Source organism: Cervus elaphus, chromosome 19 (genome assembly GCF_910594005.1).
Source record: "Cervus elaphus chromosome 19, mCerEla1.1, whole genome shotgun sequence".
Lineage (NCBI taxonomy): Eukaryota > Metazoa > Chordata > Mammalia > Artiodactyla > Cervidae > Cervus > Cervus elaphus.
The window spans coordinates 12,459,267-12,476,776 of record NC_057833.1 but is presented as its reverse complement, the minus strand read 5'-3'; the positions used below and the strand labels follow the sequence as shown (position 1 = coordinate 12,476,776).

At 35.4% G+C, this 17,510-nt stretch overlaps 1 protein-coding gene across 4 annotated transcripts in view; it reads right to left on the bottom strand.

The window, feature by feature from the left end:
• Window positions 1-22: 22 nt before the first annotated feature.
• RSRC1 (arginine and serine rich coiled-coil 1) overlaps window positions 23-17,510 on the bottom strand; it is a 403,298-nt gene continuing 385,810 nt past the window's right edge. For 2 of the 4 annotated variants that reach the window (XM_043875500.1, XM_043875502.1), the window contains 3 exons: window positions 8,329-8,435; window positions 1,326-1,493; window positions 23-684 (listed from right to left, as the gene is read on the bottom strand). In XM_043875500.1, the coding sequence (XP_043731435.1) occupies window positions 592-684; window positions 1,326-1,493; window positions 8,329-8,435 (368 nt within the window). In that variant the 3' untranslated portion in view covers window positions 23-591. The remainder of the gene's footprint in view (window positions 685-1,325; window positions 1,494-8,328; window positions 8,436-17,510) is intronic. The other 2 variants (XM_043875501.1, XM_043875503.1) reach the window with 1 other exon arrangement.

Below are 17,510 nucleotides of genomic sequence, written 5' to 3'. Positions count from 1 at the left end.
AAGCACCTATTAAAAACTGATCTCAAAGCAAATAAACCATCAATTTATTTAATTTTCAAGTAGATTTTTCACCAAACGTATTATTCCTCTAAGATTAGCATGGCTCATTCTGCTTAGATTGTTTTACAGTGCTTGTTATTGTGCTTAAAATTTTGCAGTAAGGTGAAATAAAACATTCCAAATGGTTTTTAAATACATGGAAGATGAAATCTCATACTTACAGCATATAGTTTGATTCTTTTTATTCATGACTAATCAAAATTGTGTCTTTAAACAGCAACCTGATATTTTTCAAATTGTACTCAGAAACACAATTGTGTACCATTTATTTTAATACTAATACTTCTAGGATTAGCTTTATTAACAGTATGACATTTTCATGCATTCTTAAACTTCATACTAGTTTCAATATTCACAATGTTTGATTAAGTTCAAATCAACAACTAGTAGAGCCTACATGAGAAAAGAATGAAATGAGATTACCCTTTTTATATAATCAGCTAAATTATTTTTAAGAGTAAAAAGTTAATACTAGGACTTAAAAACCTAAATTTCCAATGTTACTGTTAATTCAACCACATGAATATTACTTTAGGCCACAGGACTGCCCATTAGCCTTTCTTGTCGGAGAGCGATTAATCTCTTGAACCATTTTTCCTCAGCATCAGCTTTCTCAATAAATAACTGAAATGAAAAAAAAAAAGACAGAAGAAAAATATCATTGTTTGCCAAATAACTTGGATTTGATCTTACAAATCATCTTTATACAATACATCCTTCAACACAAGATTTAGATACTACTTAACTCTTGATGACTTCTTAACTGAAGATCATCTATTTGGAATAACCCTTGGAAAGTGAGTAAAAGGACCAATATAAAAATCATTAGCAATTTTACATTTCTTTTTGTAAAGTTTATTTCCTACAAACTTTCTGAGAGACAGACTGGTGTGACCCTAATTCACAGAAGACAGCACAATATGACATTAATGACATGCCCACAGTCAATACCAGCTGGAGCAGAGCCAGAATTAGATCTTTCAGTGCCAGATGAAAAAACGAAACAAAACTCTTCTTTTTTGTCAATTTTTCTTAACCACATAAAGAATCTTCGAAATCAAGTAACATAGGGTGGCCCAAACCAGATTCAAATACTGGTAACAGCTCTAAGGGCTGGGGGTGAGCTGTCTTATTTTTGGCAAATATGAACACGTGAATCCATTTCCTCCAATGGTCTTCTTGTCACCAGCCCAAAAGAACAGCAGTCTGAATTAACTTCAGTGAACTAGACTTAAGCTGACGTTCTTAAGGCTTAAGGGTCTTACATTTGGATGAGCCAGAGAATTGTCATCTTGGTACTTGATGGCAGTAGGGATGCTGCTTGGGTCTATTTCCTTCTCATTACTCGGCGGATCAGCCACCACTGATGCTGGCCCTGACGTGGCTGCTGCATGCTTCACTTCACTAGCTTCCACTGACTGAAACATAAAACACTTGAGATTTTGAGTAATAATTGCTCAACTGGCGTCCTTTGAGATGATACTAACTGCAACATGGCCCTAGGATACTGAATAACAGACTATTCCTCAAACAAGCAAACAAATACAAAAAAATTGTGAAAATGTTATTCTTACAATCAATATCTTTTCTTAAGAAATTTGTACTTATGAGTCTATACTATTGAAAAAATATATACATTACACATACGTAAATTCTATTAATCGAAACAAGTGGGCAACAAATCTCCATTGAGCTGGTCTCTTTAGGTACAAAAAGCAATTCTAAAGATTTTTATTACTATTCCTTAAATAACTGCCTTACTGAAATACAATTCCATATCACAATTCATGTTGCTTTTATTACATCAGCAGAATTCTGAAACTATCACTCCGAACAACTTAAGAACATTTGTATAATCCTCCTAAAAAAACACATACCCATTAGCAGTCACTGCTCCCCATTTCTCCCCAACTCTGACATCCCTAGGCAACCACTCATTTACTTTCTGTCATTATGGATTTGTCTATTCTGCACATTTTATATAAAAAGAATCATACAATATGTGTTTTTTTTTTTTGTGTGTGTGACTGGCTTCTTTCATTCAACATGAATATCAGTATTTCATTCCTGTTTGTGGTTGAATCCTATTCCACTGTATAAAATATTATAGGCCAGGTATACTGTGCTCAGTACCAGGGACAAAAGACTAATAAATCATTGTGCCTGCTTGGAAAGAACCAAGAGTGTAGTGCTACTCAGGTTAATTTCAACATCTCCTTCCCTGAGGGAAGAGAAGGTCAGGGAAGTGCCTAATTAACAGCAAGGCTGCAGGGATAATATGAAACGAATGATGAGATAAACTAGATAAGAAGTTGGAATTAAAAGTTAAAATTAAAAAACTCTAGATGATTGACTAGCCTTTTTTTTCTACACCCATCATTCTAAATCTATAGCTTTTCAATTTCCATGTTTTGTTGACTTTCCTACTTCTGAACATCTACTTTTCTGAATGAAGTGTAAAACAGATGTCACTGGGGAAAACATCTAGAAAATGAAATATGCATGAATTAGTTAATCCTTTATTAGAATGATTTATCTCAGAGTTGGAGATTCGTCTATTTAACTAGTACTTACTAAGCACAACTAATTGCTTAGCACTGGGCACACCAGTGCTAGGGTGTACCCAGCACTAGGATGATAGGGGAGTGCTAGAAGAATAGGAAGACATGTTCCCTGTCCAAACTGAAGATGACATTTTGCTGATGGGGTGACAGATCTCTAACAAAAAAATACCAAAATATATATATATAAACACAAATTGTAACAAGTTACAATAGAGATGTTTAAAGAAATATTCGGTAAATTTGATTTGGAAGTTTTTTTCTGTTATTTTGCAGCCAATATATTTTTCCCCTGACCTCAAACTTTACTACATCTCCAAAATACTGGTCATAGAAGACTCATAGCCCTAAGTGACATTACACTGACTTTTTATAAAACCGAAGACATGTAACAGGAAAACCCCATATTCTGCACAGAGGGAAGTGGGGAAGTATACTAGCCCAGTGAGGTCCAAGACACAATTTTTTTAAATTATGTGTTGCCATACAGGGAATAAAAGAGTATGTGTACGTGCATGCCAAATCACTTCAGTCATGTCTGACTCTGCGATTCCACGGGCTATAGCCCGCCAGGCTCCTCCGTCCATGGAATTCTCCAGGCAAAAATACTGAAGTGGGCATACTGTTCTGCATAACTAGGCCAGGCTATGACAGGGTTCAGCTAGGAGACTGGCTGTCCATATTGAACAACCTTGAAAAATTGTGAAGTGTTGTTATTCTAGTTGCCAAAGATGCGGACTGCACATATTCAGGTGGCAGAGATAACATTCTACTATAAAAATCAAGTAATCTGATTTTGTTTTTACCTACACAGTACATCAGTTTTCTTAGAAAAGTGCTTAAATACACATAAGGTATATAAAGAAAACATAAAGTTCTCAATGGTTAGAATCAGAACATAGAAGTTATTATTTAATAATGATTAATTTAAAAATGCCTGAGGAAAATGATTCATTGCTTCTTTAAGTGAGGAAAGCTGTTTTGGAGAAAATTTGACTTTTAAAAAACCCTCAATGCGGCCACGATCAAACATCTGGCTCTAAGTAGCACTGCCACCTGGTGGTTCAGTATGGAACAATTTGTTTTAATATGCACTTTACAAGTAAAAGAACAAATGCCCACGCTGCTTACTTAGGTACCCTTTTTGAACACTGGTGGATATTGGCCTAATACAACAATGTTAGGACTGAATAACTGATGATAAGCTTATCTGTGAGAGCAGTCTGAAAACAAGTTGCATCTTGGTTCCTCAAGTTGATGATATATCAGGAACTATCAGATTATCTATCTACTCACATTAGAGAAATAGGATGGTAGAGAGTTAAAACTAGTTAAATCAATGTGTTGCAGGAGACACATCATCTAGCATGTCACTGGTGATAGCCACTTTTCTGGTAACATCTCCCTAGCTAAATTAGTGGAATTTATACAGCTGAAGACTCCACCAATGGAAGGGGTCATCAGGTTATACAAAAGCCTTCTTTAGAGATACAAATTTTATACCAATGTGTGTAGAATTGTCCAGGATATTGAAACTTCAGTCATAATTTAATTTTCAAGAAAAGGATAGCCCATAAGATCTCCCCATGACCTGGGTAAAATGGTCCTCTAGATAATTTACCTCCCTTTGCTAAGTCATCTCCTGATAAATAATTCATCTTCTTGGACATCCTGAATCTTTACCTCATATTGCAGACACAGACATTTTAGAAAATGGAAGGGATATCACTTTCTAAACTAATAAATTGGCCCACTGTTTTATATTACAGTTCAGTGCGAATTTATGCTTTGCTGGCCCATCACTGCTCTTCTGATGATTTTGATATGCGATGACTAATACAAGTCCAGGGTTGGATAGCTAATATTTTATTAGCTTACTGTACATTTACCAAGGTAACTGCCATCTTCTGAGGCTTTTTAGCATATTCCCCTGTTAGGGTCACTTCAAGGCATGCTTTCTCTATACCTTAACAGGGAAGATGCATTGAGTTACAATTATGAGAGACATTTAATCTGTAGGAAAAAATGGGTTGTGGTGTTGGACAAATTTGGTTTGGATGCTGCTTTCAATCATTTGTTAGATTTAACCATGCATTATAAAATTTGCTGAACCTCAGTTATAAATGTTACTAGGATACTAGTTAAATTACAAAAGTTAAATGTCTAGTATAATGGTAGCCATTATAATGGCAATCATTATTTTAGTTAAGTTATTTAAATATATATTAAAAAGTGGGGCTAGGATACAACATTTGTTTTATACCACTTGCTTAGTGCTTTAACATTTCCAAATGGCTGTGTTGAAACAAACTGGTTCAAAGTTGATGTCTATACATGAAACCAGTAAATTACTATGTAAAGTAATTTTAAAACTCTTTGCTTGGTAATGCAGTAGATCACCAAGCCTCAAGTAAGGAGAATTTTAGGTCTAGAGAACATGAAAAATTACATAAAACAATCTCTGGCAGAACTAAAACGGAAATTTTTGTGTCTAAAATCACTCTGAAGGAAGTCGCACACACATCCAACGCTTGTTCTTCAGTGAGAGGAGAAGGTGGATTAGCAGAAGGAAGATGAGGCGTGGCAATAGCTTTCATTTCTTGAATACTTATTTATGCCAGGCATGTGGCTAACTGTTTTATGTAAATATCTTGTTCATTCTCACAAAAACCTCTGCCACAGGTATTATCCCATTTTAAGAGAAGAGAGTCAAGGTGTAATGAAACTATTACATAGCTGAAGGATACAGTCAGCAAATGGCAGAATCAGAATGTGGTTCCAGGTCTGACTCTCCATCTCATGCTTTTGACCACTGCTTCCTAATTGCTAAATGCAAGATTTATTGTAATCTGGTTTTAATTTTAGAGGAAATAAATAAAATTAGTGGTAAAATATTTAAACTAAACATATTTCTAAGTGGCTCAACTCACAGTGCTGGATTAATATTTTGAGGCTGCTTCTGCTTCTCTGTCATTCTTATCCAACCAAAAGCTAGCCTGTTCTAATTTTATATCTTTCTATGAATTTTTGTTAAGGGGAACTTCTTTTTAAAAGATAGTTGAGACAGAAGGTGGGTTTCCCTCATACAGATTTATTAAGGTTGCTTACAAAATGAAGAGACCCCCTAGTGGTTCCACCCTTGTCCTCTTGATCTTTACCTGTGGCATCTGAATTGGAAGTATAAGAAAAGCCATATTGAAACTGAGTAAATTCCAACTCAGCACTAAAAACTAAAGCAAACAAAAGCTAATTATTAAAATAATTAATAACAGTGGTCCCTTTGATGGGAGATGTGGGTGACATTCCTTTATATTTGCTTTCATAGGAAGCCCATTTAACTACACAAAGAGTTTGTTACAATTTGGGAAGAACAGTTTTTCTTTTGGATTTAATCAGTTATCTTGAGATTAATAACCATAGGAAATAATATTTTAAAACTTTTCTCAGGAATATAACAAGGTAGAAAAATTACTAATCCTGAAATTAAAATATATAGATATTATTACATTTATACATTTCAGAAGTCTTTTAAGAAATTCTAAAGAATTTTTGTGTTTATCAGCAAGGACTCTCATTTTTGAGCAAGTAGACTCAGGGAAAGTAAGAGGCATATCAGAGAAACATAAATGAAGTAAGGTTTATACTTCAGACAGATTGAATACCTACAGTAGAAGTTTTCAAGTTTTGTATACACTATACATACTTAGTGTATAAAACGTACTTAGATATCAAATAATTTAGATGCTAGTCTGTATTTAAAAAATAAACATTTAATGGATTAAGAAACATGTTAGATATTTGATAATCATTATATTTAATCCTCAATTACTCTAGAAAGTAGATATTATTAGTTTAATGTTATGAATTTGGAAACAGAGGCTTAGAAAGAGGTTGAGGTTTGCTCTAGATCATAAATCATGGTAGGAAGTGTAAAAGTTAAGTTCCAAGTCAGATCTTGAGTCCAAAGTTCATGCTCTTTCCACTGTATTAAACAGGATTTGGATCAATTTCCTCAATCACTGTCAATTTTACTAGTTACTGGAAGAACTGCTGTTATCTTGGAAGAGAGGAACAGAACTGCAAATAAATTTATTATATTAATAATTAATACCAAATGGGAAAAAGCTATTTAGAAGAAAACTCAGTGTATTAACCATAGAGGAGTAAGTATTTCCACAGAAAGAAAATACTAGTTTATCTTAAGTATGTCCAGTGAGAACTGGGAAGTCAAGGTGAACTCTAGAAAACAAATACTACTGAAGTCAACTTCAAAATAAATTATAATTCTACTAGGACAAGTGAATGACCTCACAACATGTATAAGTAAGATATTAAATAAAATGGGCAATTATATTTATGAATGTGTATTTTATAGCTCCTTTTCCTTCAGAGATTGTGGTGGCAAACTAAAAATATTCAAACGAAATCAGCAAAATAACAGGGCAGGGGCATGGACTAACCAAGGTTGTCTACTGCATCCTGGCATCTTGCACATGCTCAGTTCATGTCTCCAGAATGAATCATTTAAAAATATATATGGTAACTGAAAAGCCATCCATCTCACTAACAACAGAAGAAATGCTAACAGAACAACAAAAGGTCAATTTTTACCTTTTAGGTCAGTAAACATGAAAAAGTCTGACAAGGTCTTAAAAAATTAGGTGTTAACCAGGGTGTGAGAGGCACACTTCTCCCTGTACTTTGGGGTGGAATTTGAACTGATACAGTATTTTGGGAGAATGACTTTGGGAACAGGTATGAAAATAAACAGTATTAACCTTTAACAGATAACTCCATCTTGAAAAATTTATCCTCAGGTGATAATAATGGATATTCACAAACATATATATAATACCTTCAAACTTACAACTATTTAAATATCTACTTACCAGAGGAAACAAAATGAATGAATTATGATATTGGGTTGGCCATAAAGTTAATTCGGGCTTTCCTGTACCATCTTACAGAAGAATCTGAATGAACTTTTTGGCCAATCCAATACATTCATTAGTAGAATGCCATACACACAGTCATTAATATATCTACAGATACAGAACATTTTTGAATAAATAGTAACTATACCACATCTTCATTATACGTGTGATATTAAAGAATACATGTATTTCACAGCCTTTTCTTCCTAAAGAAACACAAATTCCAAAAAATAATCCTGATAATGATTGAAAGAATATATCAAATACTCAACAGAAATACAATATCAACGAAAGCTCCTTTTATTAGAGTTGAGTAAGTGATATATATATATATATACACACATATATATATAGACAAACAGTGTAGATAGATATATGTTACTATTTGGGCAATAATTTTATTGTTAAAGTTCTTTTCTAACTTTTCTCTAGCAATGTCAATTCAAAAAGCAGATGTACCCATTTGAAAAGAAAATGGTGTATGTTCACAAAATGCACATTTCTGCTATAGAACTGTCATGTTAACATTTTACTTTGTCTTCTTGGTGAATTAAAAAAAAAATACCATCAGAAACATTTTTACAGGTTTTTTTTTTTTAACAATTTCAACAAACTGATTCTCACTGATTCATTTTTCCTCTCAATAACACGCTGACACTCTCTTGCCCTACTTCATCTACTAGAAGAACTTATATTTAAGTAAAATCCATTAATAAAGCATCTCTTTAGTTGGAATGTAAAGGCTTATTCATAACGCCTGGATGAAAACTTACCTTTTTGATTTCTTTACTTGATCTGAATGTTTGCTGAACAAAAGAATCACTTTCAATGGCTTCAATTTCTTTGACTCTTTTTACTTGTTCTACCAGGGTGGTTTGGTCTAAAAGAGAGCATATAATGTCAATGTATTTTGATGTGTAAGCTTGTTAGCAGCACTATACCTAAACAATGTTCCTTCTATGAAGTAATATTATGACTTACGAAATTTAACTGGATTAAAAAAAAGAACATTATGGTTAAGTTATAATAGAAACATTTTACCCCTACAGATCCACAAATAGAACATTCCTTCTCCAACGGATCTTCCTGACACAGGGATCGAACCCTGGTCTCATGCACTGCAGGCAGATTCTTTACTGACTGAACTACCAGGGTAGCCTCTGGTATAATGATCTATAATTATATTTACATTAATTATATGTCAATTTTAATTAATTATATATTAATTTTCTTATTCTTATTTAATCTATCAATGGGTTTCCCTTCCATGGGGCTGTAAAGCCAGACAGGACTGAGTGGCTGAACGACAACACGGCATCATGCTGCTGCTGCTGCTGAGTCGCTTCAGTCCTGTCCGACTCTGTGCGACCCCATAGACGGCAGCCCACCAGGCTCCTCCGTCCCTGGGGTTCTCCAGGCAAGAACACTGGAGCGGGCTGCCATTTCCTTCTCCAACGCATGCATGCGTGCTAAGTCGCTTCAGTTGTGTCCGACTCTATGCGACGCTATGGACAGCAGCCCACCAGGCTCCTCTGCCCACAGGATTCTCTAGGCAAGAATGCTGGAGTGGGTTGCCATTTCCTTCTCCAGTGGCATTATGTGTAGGATATAATTTTAAATACTTCAGGTCAACCCCCACCAAAAATTGAATCAGGCTTGATATTGGTGGTTTAGTTGCTACGTCGTGTCCAATCTTGCGCCCCCGTCGACTGTAGCGCGCCGGGCTCCTCCAGCATGCCAGGGTTTCCTGTCTTTCACTGTCTCCCGGCGTTTGCTGAAACTCATGTCCATTGAGTTGGTGATGCCATCCAACCATCTCATCCTCTGAACCCCACTTCTCCTCTTACCCTCAATCTTTCCCAACATCAGGGTCTTTTCCAATGAGTTAGTTCTTGCCATGTTACCCCTAAATATTTTAGTTGGTATCTCAGATAAGGGCTTAAGGGAAAAAACTAGCAACATAACTACAATACTATCTTTAAATCCAACATTATTAGGAACAATTCCTTAATATCATCTTGTATAGTCCATGTTTAATTTTCTTGATTGCCCAAGAAAAGTGTTTTTTTTTTTTAAACAGTTGGTTTGTCTGAAACAGGATCTAAACAAAGTCCACATATTACACTTAGTCAACAAGTATCTTAAATTCCTTTTAATCACTTACAGTCCACCAGCCCTTCCTTTCATTGTCATTTATTTATTGGAGAAAATGGATCATTTAGCCTCTAAAATTTTCTATATTCTGGATTTTCCTGATTTTATTATCATGGTGTCATTTAACATGTTCTTCTATCCTTCATATTTTCTGTAAACCAGCAGTTAGATCTAGGCAGGCTTAAGTATTAGGTTCAATTTCTGGTCAAGCATACATCACAGATAGTGCTGTGTAATTCCAAGTTCTTCAGCTTAGGATGTGCTTCTTCCACTTTTAACAATATTAAGGTTGATCAGTGTGTTCAAGATGATGTCAGTCCTATCCTATTATTAAGTTCTCCACTGAACTTTCACTTAATGGTTTTAGCAGACATTAATGATTGTTGCTTAAATCCATTATTTTATTAGGCACTGCAAAATGGTGACTTTTCTTCTAATTCTATTATTTGTACCATATTTATTAACTCCGATCTAAAGAACTTCCCTCATTGACTATTTTATGACTGAAATATAGTCTGTACAGGAAAAAGCAGACTGTTTACTTCTTTTCCTTTACTGATCAATTCTGGTCCAAAGGTGACCATTATGAGCTCATGAATAATTATGTATTTAATGCATTTCAGTCTGTGGGCGTTGTCTTCACATTTTGATTCTACCTTTGCCAAGTGGGAGCCTCTTGGATATGAAGAGTGGAAGAGTGGGAACACTCTTCTGATATGTCCTCTTTTGTTAAGACTGGTAAGAGGTCCCATATAATCACGATGGTATGATCACTCAACTAGAGCCAGAAATCCTGGAGTGTGAAGTCAAGTGGACCTTGGGAAGCATCACTACCAATAAAGCTACTGGAGGTGATGGAATTCCAGTTGAGCTATTTCAAATCCTAAAAGATGATGCTGTGAAAGTGTTGCACTCAACATGCCAGCAAATTTGGAAAACTAAGCAGTGGCCACAGGAATGAAAAGGTCAGTTTTCATTCCAATTCCAAAGAAAGGCAATCCCAAAGAATGCTCAAACTACTGCACAGTGGCACTCATCTCACACGCTAGTAAAGTAATGCTCAAAATTCTCCAAGCCAGGCTTCAACAGTATATGAACCGTGAACTTCCAGATGTTCAAGCTGGTTTTAGAAAAGGCAGAGGAACCAGAGATCAAATTGCCAACAACCGCTGGATCATTGAAAAAGCAAGAGAGTTCCAGAAAAACATCTATTTCTGCTTTATTTCTGTTCTATTTGTACTTTCTATGTCAAAGCCATTGACTGTGTGGATCACAACAAACTGTGGAAAATTCTTAAAGGGATGGGAATACCAGACCATCTCACCTGCCTCTTGAGAAACCTGTATGCAGGTCAGGAAGCAAGAGTTAGAACCAGACATGGAACAACAGACTGGCTCCAAACAGGGAAAGGAGTACATCAAGGCTGTATATTGTCACCCTGCTTATTTTACTTCTATGCAGAGTACATCCTGAGAAATGCTGGGCTGGAAGAAGCACAAGCTGGAATCAAGATAGCCAGGAGAAATATCAATAACCTCAGATATGCAAATGACACCACCCTTATGGCAGAAAACAAAGAAGAACTAAAGTCTCTTGACGAAAGTCAAAGAGGAGAGCGAAAACGTTGGCTTAAAGTTCAACATTCAGAAAACTAAGATCATGGCATCTAGTCCCATCACTTCATGGCAAATAGATGGGGAAACAGTGAAAACAGTGACAGACTTTATTTTTTTGGGCTCCAAAGTCATTGCAGATGGTGACTGCAGCCATGAATTTAAAAGATGCTTATTCCTTGGAAGAAAAGTTATGACCAACCTAGACAGCATATTAAAAAGCATATTACTTTGCCAACAAAGGTCTGTCTAGTCAAGGCTATGGTTTTTCCAGTAGTCATGTATGGATGTGAGAGTTGGACTGTAAAGAAAGCTGAGCGCTGAAGAATTGATGCTTTTGAACTGTGGTGTTGGAGGAGACTCCTGAGAGTCCCTCAGACTGCAAGATCGAACCAGTCCATCCTAAAGGGTCAGTCCTGAATATTCACTGGAGGGACTGATGCTGAAGCTGAAATTCCAATACCTTGGCCACCTGATGCGAAGAACTGACTCATTTGTAAAGACCCTGATGCTGGAAAAGATTGAAGGCGGAAGGAGAAGGGCATGACAGAGAATGAGACGGTTGGATGGCATCACTGATTCAATGGACATGAGTTTGAGTAAGCTCTGAGAGTTGGTGATGGACAGGGAGGCCCGGCGTGCTGCAGTCCATGGGGTCATAAAGAGTCAGACATGACTGAGCGACTGAACTGAAGAGGTCCCAGGTTCATCCTGTACAGTTCCTGTCTTAGACTTGCAATCAGCCATTTCCCCAAAAGGCTTGGACTCCTTTTAGTGAGAAATGATATTTATTTAAAGACAATAACCTGAGCAGTAGGGGTGTCCATTTTTTTTGGATTGACATTGCTTCTCATATTTTTCAGTGGGTGCGATAGGTAATACTTATTTTTAGAAGAGAAAAACAAATATAAGTTCATTCTGATATTACCAACCGAATTCAAGATTATAATAATTTTGTTGAGTCTTTTATATTTGTATATCATTCCTCCTATTCTAAGAATACTACTTAGGTTTTAAAGATATGATCAAGAGCACTTACTTGTTCTTTCTGAGTTGCATTTGTATTAGTTTCAAAATAATAAGATAAACACTACTATTAAGATGAATTATGCAGTTTAAAATTCATGGTTCTTTTTGATTTCAGGATTTGTTCCACTGATGAACTGCCAAAACACTATAAAGTCACTTGGAGAAAAAATTCCCCATGTGGTTATGCTACCAACTTGATATATAATAGGTTCATTTATTTCAGCTTTTTAAAAAGTTTTAAAATCTTTTGGTCTGTTATTTTCATAATTAATATTTGTTTTTTGATTGCATAAAATATTCTTCTAAAGTCAAAATTAAAACATCATTCAGAAAAGTCTAGGTTTCCTTTCTCACCCCATTCCCCTAGTTCTTCCCCTAATCCACAGGCAACCATTTTTTATTAGGTTTTGATTTTTATCCTTCCATTGCTTATTTTTGAAAATATGAGCATACATATTCTCTTTTTTCTTACACAAAATTAGCATGCTATACATTTCTACGTCACTTAGCACTATGTCTTTTAGTATAGAGACGTGCTCATTCTATGTTACAGATATACAGTAACCTATTTTATGGTTGCATGATAGTTTTTTTCCTACCAATACCTATTGATGGTCATTTGAGTTGTTCCAGTTCTCTGCCTTTATAATTAGTGCTTTAATAAATAGCCACAGGCATGTGTCATTTCATATTTTTGTATTTTTTTCACATGCCAGATGGGCAGGAAAAAATGCAACTTTATGGATCACACTCTCATGGTTAGTCTAAGCTGAAATGAATACATAGCTGAATTAGGAGCTACTGAACAGTCAGTCAAGGTATCTAAAAATGCTGGGATTTTAGCCTTTATGAGTAACTGAATTTACTTAAAAAACAATTGTAATAACTGGTTTAACAAGGTAGAGCTATTTGCATCAAAGCAATTTCTACATACTAAGCTGCAAAGGTTAAATGATACGTGAGAGTATAAAAGTAAATCTGGTTTAATACGCTAAAAAAATAAAAATTAACATTTTATGAAAAATCTTTGGTTCAATTTTTGGCCAATCACAAATTATATGTAGTCTTATGCAAGTTCCAGTTTATTTAAGAGAAAGACAGTGCTTCTGAGGATGTGTCCCTGACAGCTCTAACCAGTCTTTTCTCATACGAGAAATCCTGCATGGGATGTGTGGAAATAACAGCCATCAGAGACAACACTTCCATCTTTGGAAGAATATATTTTCCCACATAAAAGCGAACACTGTCAGAGTGTCATGGAAGAGCAAATAGTTCCACATGCTTTAGAATAAAAGCTCCTGTGGACTTTAATTATGCAATGTACCAACTGAGCATATGAAACAAGAGAAGATTCTTTGCCCAGCTAACTTATTAATATTAACACATCCTGTACCAGAGAATAATATTTTACTATTCAAGTGTATAACAGCATTAATATAGCACAGAAATATCATAAAAGACACCATTCCAGGTGATTCAACTTTAATTTTTCAACATGAAAACACATTTGTTTGCGTAGGTCTGAATTACTCTCACAATTATTTCATAATCATTAGTTACCAACCAAAAACACTATCTCTGACTTCAGGATGATGTCTCATAAGTAGCAACTGTTTGACCCTTCGGATTTTTTTCTCTAACATATTCTCTCATTTGGATTTACAAAGCACATCATTAGTATTAGATGTCAGAGGTGAGCTCACAAACAGTACTTGATGTCTAAAGCTTCCAGTGTTTGTAGCTTTAAATATGGGCATACAACCAGCTCCTAACACAAATAAAAGTGTTATCATAGAAGCTAGCCAAAGAGCCAGTATGTTTAACAAAATAGCACTGGAGAAATTATAAACGATGGAAAGAAGATTAGAGGAAAAACAGAACATTATCTTTGTGTTTCTTTAAAGATGAAGACTAACAAAGTGACAGGACAGATATGGGAAAGCCTGTCTGCCAGACTTACAATATGAAAATAAACCAACATAGCTTTTACCTTTCAATGCGGGGAACCATTTTACTGGCGATATTTAAAGAGTGTGATATTTAAATTAAAGAGTAAGAGAGTGACATATAAATTAAAATTTGAAAGATTGATAGGATATTTACATTTCCAGCCTTATAAATAGCTCAGCTCCATGCTGTCTGAAAACAGGCATAAGACATGTTTTAAATTGCTTCATACTCAAAATTCTAAGATCAATGCCCACAAATGTATGTCTTAAGTATAACCCTGTCATTTTGGGACGCCGAATAAAACACATCAATAATATATAGTAAATTGTTTTAAATTCAGGCTCTTAAGTTTTACATGCCAATTTGTCATTTAAAATTTCTATACCAATTTTAAGACTGGGAAAAATGTGGACTAAAACTGACTATTGTTTATATGCTTGGCATGAGTGCCTAGCATACAAAGTATCCTGTATTCACCAGCCATGAGGTAAAAATGAAGACAAGTGACAAAGTTACTGGGAGAATAAAAATTATAGGATGTTTTAAAATATTAACATGATAAACATGAAGTAAACATTTATATTTGCACTTGATGCTTTTTGATAAATACATTATTGGTAAACAAAATGACTTGCATAGGTTGCCTGCAAGAAGTCTGTAGAATATTTCATATTTCATAGTAAAAGTAAAAATAACGGAGTCAGAAAGTTAAGTCAATAGAGACTAAAAAATTCAGGTATTAACTTACTTGCTGAATGGAATATTATTTTGTTCCTCTTATGATGAAAATTAAAATCAAATATTTTGTTACCATTGGTCTTAAAAAAATTAGGCTCACCTACTACTTAAAGTTGTATTTAACAATTTCACAAGACACACAGAATTTTCCTTGAAAATGTTACCAAATGGTACAGAAACTTAAGATTGGTAAATAATGATGACAAGCTCCAATATAAATTTTTTACTTGAAAAGACAAAATGTAAATCCGTAAACTATTTGCAGATTACAAACAAGCCCATCTCGAAACTGGCAGCAATGCCAGGCTGAAAACAGCAGATGGCACTATTTCCCAAGATGAAGTCATGAGCTAAGGGCCAGCATGAGTTTCATGAAAGGTATCTTACACATGAAAATCTCATCTCTAAATGACTCCTTCTGAATATTAATAATTTATGAATTTCCCCAAAGTTAAAATGCATTTTATTTTACAAAGAGTTTGGGTGGGTTGGCTTCATAGTTGCCGAGTTAGCTGCTGCTTTTCTCTCCCAGGAGGGAAAAAATTATATACTAATATACTGCTACAAATATATAAATAACACAAGAGAATATCTTATTTTCAGTTTAAATGGACTAAAATTTTAGTCAAGAAGGGAAATATCTGAAAAATCCCCTTTTATGGTATAATACAGACACTGAAAATAAAGTCCTTGAAATAAAAAGCATCTTCAAGTGTTTTAAAATAAGGGAAAAAAGCAAACAATAACAAGTTGGTTACTCAATAAATAAGCAAATAAAGATGGCTCGTCAATAAAATTCGCAAACAAATAAAACATCCTATAAAGCTTACTTGGAATTCTAAAGTTAAAGCAACTTCTCATGAACAAACATTTTAATTAAACCACCACTGGTTTCCCTCCAAAACAGTGTATTTTAAATAAGTTTCCTTCACAAAGCATACAAAATATATATTAGAAATCCATCCAACACTAACATTTTAAGGTTGTTAATAAATCTCATTTCCTGGGGCATTAATTTCCAGAACTGATATCCATAAATAATGTGAAAGACGAGAAAACTTCTTAAGTAGAATGTGTCTTGCTTACCAGTCTTCTGGAAGCTTACGGTACAGTACCAAGTTATATCTGCCAATGAGGCTCCTGGAGTGTCTCTAGTAACAAACCCCCTTGGATGGGGTCCAAGACAGACTTACAACAAACTGCTATCCATATAAAATTAAGTAACAGGAATATTTCTAATGTGACTGAACCAGTGAAGAATTTCTGATAAACATTTTAATAAGTGCACGTGAACTGAGAATCAGACTAGGTTTTATGAAAAACAAAATGCTTACTGAAAATCTACACAAATTCCACCTCATTTAAGTTCTTCTCACCTAGAATGCTCTTACTTTTTCTGAATCCTCCCTATCACTTTCCCTTGGCATCTGTGAGAGGACCTCTTCCATAATTCATTTGGCTCTCGGCATATGTTACCTTGCACTGATGTTAATCTCTTCATAAGCAAAAGTTTCATTTCCCCCAGCTATAGGGACATACCTTTTTGTGTCAACTTCAGCAGTTAGTGTGGTGTGCTCTATTATTTAGTAAGCAGTCAATAAATACTTGCTGAAACTTAAAAATTAAAAGGCATGCTTCCCAGGTGGTGCTAGTGGTTAAGAACCCACCCGCCAACGCAGGAGATGTAAGAGACATGGGTTCGACCCCTGGGTCAGGAAGATCCCCTGGAGGAGGAAATGGCAACCCACTCTATTAGTCTTCCCTGGAGAATCCCACGGACAGAGGAGACTGGCGGGCTACAGTCCACAGGGTCGCAAGAGTCGGACATGACTGAAGCGACTTAGCATGCACACAAAGTAACTATTAAAAAAAAAATCAGCAATCCCACTTCTGGGCATACACACTGAGGAAACCAGATCTGAAAGAGACACGTGCACCCCAATGTTCATCGCAGCACTGTTTATAATAGCCAGGATATGGAAGCAACCTAGATGCCCATCAGCAGATGAATGGATAAGGAAGCTGTGGTACATATACACCATGGAATATTACTCAGCCGTTAAAAAGAATTCATTTGAACCAGTCCTAATGAGATGGATGAAACTGGAGCCCCTTATACAGAGTGAAGTAAACCAGAAAGATAAAGAACATTACAGCATACTAACACATATATATGGAATTTAGAAAGATGGTAACGATAACCCTATATGCAAAACAGAAAAAGAGACACAGAAACACAGAACAGACTTTTGAACTCTGTGGGAGAAGGTGAGGGTGGGATATTTCAAAAGAACAGCATGTATACTATCTATGGTGAAACAGATCACCAGCCCAGGTGGGATGCATGAGACAAGTGCTCGGGCCTGGTGCACTGGGAAGACCCAGAGGAATCGGGTGGAGAGGGAGGTGGGAGGGGGGATTGGGATGGGGAATGCGTGTAACTCTATGGCTGATTCATATCAATGTATGAC